This window comes from Trichechus manatus, unplaced genomic scaffold (genome assembly GCF_000243295.1).
Source record: "Trichechus manatus latirostris isolate Lorelei unplaced genomic scaffold, TriManLat1.0 scaffold00259, whole genome shotgun sequence".
NCBI classification, from domain to species: Eukaryota; Metazoa; Chordata; class Mammalia; order Sirenia; family Trichechidae; genus Trichechus; species Trichechus manatus.
In genome coordinates, this window is record NW_004444195.1 from 2,184,719 (window position 1) to 2,192,553 (window position 7,835).

General features: G+C 37.4%; 1 protein-coding gene across 1 annotated transcript in view; it reads left to right on the plus strand.

Moving 5' to 3' along the window:
* Positions 1–1,736: 1,736 nt before the first annotated feature.
* Positions 1,737–7,835, plus strand: part of DTHD1 (death domain containing 1) — an 81,485-nt gene continuing 75,386 nt past the window's right edge. Inside the window, exons 1-2 of the mRNA XM_004389790.1 lie at positions 1,737–2,248; positions 6,134–6,464. Of these exons, the coding sequence (XP_004389847.1) occupies positions 1,737–2,248; positions 6,134–6,464 (843 nt within the window). The remainder of the gene's footprint in view (positions 2,249–6,133; positions 6,465–7,835) is intronic.

Below are 7,835 nucleotides of genomic sequence, written 5' to 3' on the forward strand. Positions count from 1 at the left end.
AAATAAGATGGTATCAAGGCAAGTGGGTAAGTACTATCAGTCAAGAATCCAGGGGAGATGAGGTTAAGCAATAGAATCTTGAAAGCAGAGCATAGGCATCAGGGAAATCAGTCCAAAGGTAGCATGACAGAGAGCCCATAATCTGTCACTCAAAATAAGCCATCCAGTCTCTGAAGAGAATTAAAAATTGTCCTAGAAGAACTCAGCTACCAGAACAGGAGTTCAAAATAAAGACAGGGGTTCTGGTATAAAGACAAAACCAAAAGAAAACAAAAAACAAGTTGTCAGAATGAAAGCCCAAAGACAAGCCCAGACTAGCGAAAAGATGATTTGGTGATGTGTCTAAAAACACTGAGCTATGGAGTCTTAAATCACATCTTCTTTAGTTCAGACTGAATTTTAAAGATTGGAGAGGTGCTCTGCCAGCAAGCAGTCATCAGGTGGCATCAGCTATGTGGAGAAGAGGGAAGAACATATAAGAGAATGGAACTGGAAGTGAGAGTTTACACCAGAATGAAGAGGCTTGACTTGATTTAGGAGTCCTTGAGTAGCCAATGTAGGTTCTGATCAGAGAACTGGCATAATCAGAGCTGTTCTTTGGAAGACTAATTAGAAAATTATCAATGATGACAAACCCACCACGAGGCATATTGTAAACCAAAATTTCATTTTCATAGTAGCTACGAAACCACTCAATAAAATATAGCATCTGTGCTAGCATAAATAATGGAGCTATGATATTCCTGCCCATCAGCCTCATCTGGAGTTTTAGGCCAAATATTTTAAGTGGATCATTGATAAAATATAATATAGCCAGAGGAGAAGAAACAGTTCTCCAAATCATTCCAAATGAGGAATGATTGAGGGAGATGTTGACTTCAGTTGAAAAGAGTCTTACGGGAAGTCATGACACTTATCGCAGAACAAGTTGATTCTGACTCAGCAACCCTATAGGACAGGGTAGAACTATCCCATAGGGTTTCCAAGGCTGTAATCTTTTATGGAAGCAGACTGCCACATCTTTCTCCTGCAGAACGGTTGGTGGATTCTAACTGATGACCTTTTGTTTAGCAGCTGAGCACTTAACCACTGCATCACCAGGGCTGCAAGAGTTATGATACCTGTCTTCAAATACTCAAAGCACTTTCATGAACAAGAAGAATAGGATTCACTCTTTGCTACTATCATAAAGGGAATTCGTGGGTGGCACAAATGCTTAAGGGCTCAACTACTAGCCAAAAGGCTGATGGTTCAAACCCACCCAGAGGCTCATCAGAAGACAGGCCTGGTCATCTGCTTCCAAAAGGTCACAGCCTGGAAAACCCTATGGAGCCATTCTACTCTGAAATCTGGTGTCGCCATGAGTAGGAATCGACTCCACAGCAACTAACAATGACTATCTTAAAAAGTAGTTTGTCCCCAACTCCTAGAAGTATTAATTCCTAGAACTGTCACTAATTAGTAACAATTGTACAGATGACTTCTCCTTCAAGAAGGAGATTGGCTTAAATGCATGGGAAGGGTCTTTTTTGATTTCTAAGATTATCTTTCTATACCTCATTACATGTCAGTACAAAAATATAATTGGGTTTAGTTTGTATTTATTCTTTTTGTGTGTGTGTATGTGTGTAGAAATCATTAATTTCATAGACTGCCTCATGAAAATAAATGAATATTTGGGGAGGACTGCTACACTTTTAAAGAAAGAAGAAAAGGAGATGTGTAATTTACGCAGCATGCATGATGAATGTACTCCACTACAGACAACGTCCATCATTCAAGATATCCAAGCAACAGACATTGCTGCAAGAGGGGAGCTAAATGTCATAGAAACAGATACTGTGTCCCCCACAAACGGAGAAGAAAGTCATTACAAGAACCAGGTCCAGATAAAAAAAAATAAAACACATGTGAGTTCAGAATTAATGGAAAAGGAAAACAACACATCATTGAATGGAAATGTAACAGGACAAAAAGAATCACAGAACAAAATGTTCCCAGATAAAGCAGAAAATAAAGCTGATAAACAAACAGAACACATGACTGCTGAGAACATAAATGGCAACAAGAAAGAGATTCATGACATAATCCAGACAACAGAAAGAGAAATTCAAGAGATCTCAGAAAGCCAAAGAGAAGAGATTACCACATCTTCAATAACACGTGACAGCTTCAATAAATATGTGAATAGTCTTCTTCCCAATAATCCAGAGAGCGTAAACAAAAAGAATAACATAATGGAAAAGGAGTAAGTAAATGCAATGGGAGTGGGGATTATATATACCTATTTATTGGTGTGTTTTAATAGTTAATAGACATAGTATTTATACATGGATAAAATTTTTATTTCCTTTCCATATCTCCAAAAGTTATTATAAATCAATAAGCCAGTTTAAACTACCGCATAAAAATATATGCAGCTGCTATTACTAATATTGCTTGTCTCATATCTTAAGGGAGCAAACAAATGTTTCTTTAAAGGGAGAAGGAATTAACTAGATAACCCCACTGCCGTCGAGTCAATTCTGACTCATAGTGACCCTATAGGACAGAGTAGACTGCCCCATAGGGTTTCCAAAGAGCACCTGGTGGATTTGAACTTCCAACCTTTTGGTTAGCAGCTGTAGCCCTTAACCACTGTGCCACCAGAGCTCCTAACTAGATAAGAAAGTGGTTACAATGCACAATTATCCTGAACATGGACACTTTTCTAAATCACTACTTTATCGATTATAATTAGATAAAACTGAGAGGCTGCAGAGTGTTCAGAAATCAGGTGAGAATTTTCTATCTTCAGATTTTATTCATACTCTCCAGCAAACTATCATTAACTCTTAACCTGTGTCTGTAGAACTCTAGGGGCTCATGGATAAGCTTCAGGAGGTTCTTAAAATTGAATGTATACTTTCATACCTACTTTATCTCCTTGGAGATGACTCAGAGCTTTCATCAACTCTCAAAGAGCCCATGACTTCAAAAAGGTGAGAAAGACTGATCTATTTTATAGATAACCTCCCCCTATACAGGAGTCCTGGTTGTGTAGCGGTTAAGAGCTTGGCTACTAACCAAAAAGTTGGCAGTTCAAATTCACCAGCCCCTCCTTGGAAACCCTATGGGTCAGTTCTACTCTGACCTATGGGGTTACTATGAGTCAGAATCAAATTGGCTTGAGGGCATGGGTTTTCAGGGTCCCCTATGCAAGTGTGTAATAATCCCTTATTTCTTTAAATAAAATAAAATACTCACGAACCACATTTTCCCATACCTTTAGAAGGTAATGAGTAATAACGAAAAAAAAAAAAAATCATTGTCTTTGGAAGTCAGAAAGACTTAAATTTTATTTCCTATTTTATTACATACTAATTCTATGGCCCTGGGAAACTTGATGCATTTCTTAGCTTCATTCTCTTTTTTCTAGAAATAATGTATGTCTTCTGGGATTAATTGGTAAAGTGAAAAGAGATAATCATGTAAAAGTTTGAGCACCATGCCATTTTGCAGATGTTCTCTCTCACTCAGCTAAATGTTAGCATGTTAGTTTATTTCATCCCTAACAGCCCTCATTTTCCCCACCTCCCACTCACTACCATCCCTCACTCCTCCCTTTCTCTGCCTTGATGTGTGATGCTCTTTCAGATGTAGAATAGTATTTCCAGAACAGCACCCCTAACTGCATCTGTGACCTCAGACAAGTCTTTTTGCCTACCTTGATCTTGGCTATCCTATCTATAAAACGAAAAGGTTGAGTGGGGCTCATTTAGCTGTGATGTCCCTACAGGTCTGGAAATCCAAAGAATTCTATGGATGTCATAGGAATACATTCAATGCATGAAAGACTTCCATAATCTGAAAAAAACTATGCCTCTGCAAAATGACTAAAGTAGTCAACATGTGGTTGGTTACACATTTCATTTGAGAAAAGCAGTAATACTTCATATACTTACATTTAGAAATGACTGAAAGCATCAGCTAATGAGTCATTGCCTGAACAACTCCCTCTAACACCTCCTTTAGGTGTTCCCTAGTTGCTGATTTCATCTTGTGGCATTAAAACCAATTGTGCTTGGCTTGCATATTTAAGAAGATGACTACTCATTGCAAGCTCTTAGGCTAGGAAGCCATTATACCACATAAAAGATGTGTGTCATAAACAAAGCCTTGCTCAGAATCCATTGTGATTCCTCCCTGGGCAACTTTCTGAAAGGCATTACTATTACTCTTACTGTAGCTCTCCTGGTGTATACAGAATGAAGGGGAAAACAAGACTAGAACAAACCAATATGATTATTTTAGGAGCTGGACTAGATCTACTTGATCTGAGTCGGGGGAATGGAAACATTTACAGGTCCCCTTGCCCTATGTCATCTTTCAGTTGGGAAACATACCTTCTGGAAGAAGAGGGTATTGAGTTGGTTTCTAGGGCACTGGTCTTTTGTAACCACAAAGGAGTCATCCTTGAAGATATACAAGGTTGAGGCATGGCATACTTTCTTTTAAATAATGTGTCACATTGTCTGAACCACTATTATCACCATCATCAGATGATACTCAAGCAGAGCAATAAGCTGGATATGTTCTATTCCTTCTAATTTTATGGGTTTAGAATCGCAAATATAAATAAATGGCCCTTTTTGCGTTTTCAACATATATTTTAGATTTTTGTGCTACAAGCACTATAAGATCCAATTTACTAATGATTGAAAAACAGTTAAAACCTGACTATTCTAAAACTAGTTATTAGTACTTTTTATGTATATCCTCTTATTTCTCATTAATATTGCCTATATTGCAAATCGTTCCACTGGTATAAAATGAAAAGTAATGAGGAGAAACTCAAGTTAATAATTTTAATGCTGAGATCTAGCGTTTATTTTGTATCCATTTTATGTAAACCCATTATTATGAAAGGTGTCTTAGTTATCTAGTGCTGCTACAACAGAAATAGCACAGGTGGATGGTTTTAACAAACAGAAATTTATTCTTTCACAGTTTAGGAGGCTAGAAGTCCGAATTTAGGCATCAGTTCCAGAGAAAGCCTTTCTCTCACAGTCGAATCTGGGGGATGATCCTTGTCATCAATCTTCCTCTGGGTCTAGGAATTCCTCAGCACAAGCACCCCAGGTCCAGGGACACACTCTGCTCCTGGCTCTTCTTTCTTGGTGGTAGTAGGTCCCTCTCCTCTCTGTTCGACTCTCTCTTTAGTATCTCAAAAGAGATCGACTCAAGATACAACCTAATTCTGTAGATTGTGTCTTGCCTCGTTAACTTAATTGCCTCTAATCCTGCCTCATTAACTTCATAGAGGTTAGGATTTACAACACATAAGATAATGACATCAGATCACAAAATGGAGGACAACCACACAATAATGGGAATCATGGCCTAGCCAAGTTGACACACATATTTGGGAGACACAATTATATCCTTAACAAGATGTTTAAATGTTTTATTTCGTTCATTTATCACACTATTTTGGATTAGGTATTGGTTTCAGTTTGTAATGTATAAAGAAATCAGTGCCCTGGAATGATTAAGGAAGTATGATATTGTATTTAAGAATTTGATCTTTGGCATTAAAGATAGATGGATTCAATTATTGGTTCTACAACTTACCATCTGTGTGATCTTCTGACTCTGCAGGAATTGGAGGATGAGGGTTCATAGCAGGAAACCCTGATGGCATGGTGGTTAAGAGCTACAGCTGCTAACCAAAAGATCAGCAGTTCGAATCCACCAGGTGCTCCTTGGAATCCCTATGGGGCAGTTCTACTCTGCTCTATAGGATCGCTGTGAGTTGGAATCGACTCGATGGCAACGGGTTTTTTTTTTTTTGGTTTATGTGCCAGACACTAATTTATAAGTACTTAACATATAATAGTTCATTTAATTCACTTGGCTTCCCTATGAGATAGGTGTTGTTTTATCACTATTTTACAGTTGAGGAAGCTGAGGCACAGAGAGTTTTAGTATATTGCCCAAAGTCACAGAGTCAGTAAGCAGACGAGTTAGAGGGAGAACTGGGATTCACACCAAGGCAATGTGGATCTCAAGTTTGTGCTCTTAAGCATTTAGCTACGTGGTACACAAATCAAATAAGTTTAAAAATTGCATCCTTTTTTTTTTTACCTTGCAGGTTTCTTGATGTGCTGAATGATGAAACTGGACCACAGGTGTCTTGCTATATTACAGCACCATCATACGTTCTACAACACCTAGAATGCCGAATAATTAATAGCATGAGTTCTTTAATAGTGAGTGAAAATGAAGAGTTGGTCAGCAATGTCATCACTATTGAGTTCTCAGATCAGGAAAAGAGAATCCCATTCCCAATATGCATTGCAATTCCATTTAATGCACGTTACAGGGGAAACTACAGAGACATCATGGTGAAAGTGTCTGACATAAGCCTTCAATCAAGTTACCTAACCCCAAATGCTCTGGAAGGACCAAGAGGAAGTTATAAGGTTGGTACATCCCTGGCTACATCAACATTTGCTCTTTGGCTCCTTTTCTAAATAATACTCTGACTACTAGATTGCAGTGCCGATACAACTGCTCATTGATAACAAATGGAATGGTTGATAGATTTATGCCAGTGCATTAATGCTTTTTTACCATCCATAAAGATCAAAAGGCAGAAATTATTGACCAGCGTTTGAAACGGAGAACTTGGACCTAGGACCTAGCAAATATTTTCACCTGGGAAGCAAAACCAACTTCATGGCCCAGTTAGTTGCATGCTTTAGACTACCTTTAGACCAACATTTCAAGTGTGATGGCTCTCTGGTCTAAATTTAAAAATGTGAGAATTTCTCGATGATAGTAGCTTTATTTTCTATCATTCATGCTTTGAGAATATATGTAAACAAATAAAAAAGTGAGTGTGTGTATGCTTGTGAGATATTTGAATCTGTAAATGGTATTTAGTCTGTATCTTGAAAACAACATATGTGGTAGTTAGGATGTGGACTGTGGAAGTAGATTGGCTGAGTTGAAATTTGTTTCCTACACTTTTCTGCTATATGAACTTGGACAAGTTATGTAACTTTGATGTGACTCAATGTCTTCATCTGAAAAATGAACAAAACAATAGTTTCTGTCTGATAGGTTTAAAGATTATGTGAGACAAGACACTTAGAAAGATAAAAGGAAGCTTGTAAATAAATATGTTATCATTTTGGTTAATAAATGATCATTTTTCATGGTAAGCTTTTTTGTAATAACTTTGAGGCCCTCTAAAAGGATGGGAATTCATAGTTTGGGAAGAGAGAATGTACACACAGAGTTGATGGGAATTAATATTTAACATATTCTGTAGGCCACTGAACTTTTTTTTTCTTTTTTTTATTGTGGTAAAATATATATCACAAAATATTTACCATTTCATCCATTTTTATGTGTACAGTTCAGTGGTATTAATTATGCTCACCATGTTGTGCAACCATCACCACTGTCCATTACCAAATTTTCTATTACCCTTAATGAACTTATTTTTAAGCTACTAAAATACTTGTCTTTTTCAGCTTTATGTATGTTGTCATTATTTGAGAAGAGCAGGGGATAAATATAAAATTTTTGATGTATGCAGAACTATAATACATCTCTTCCATTTCTGAATTTGATCTTTTCTGAGCTATGAAAAAGCCTATATAGTTGAATGTGAAAGTTGAGCCTGTTCTAATCACTTACTCCAATTCATGCGAGCAATATATTTTATATTAAATCAAGGTAGCCTGCACTAGGCTGGTCAGCACTGCCCTTGAGTGGGGCTTTTTAATCTTGCTTGGCCAGTCCAACTGACTATCATAATGAAAGCAAAGACTGTTCATCACACA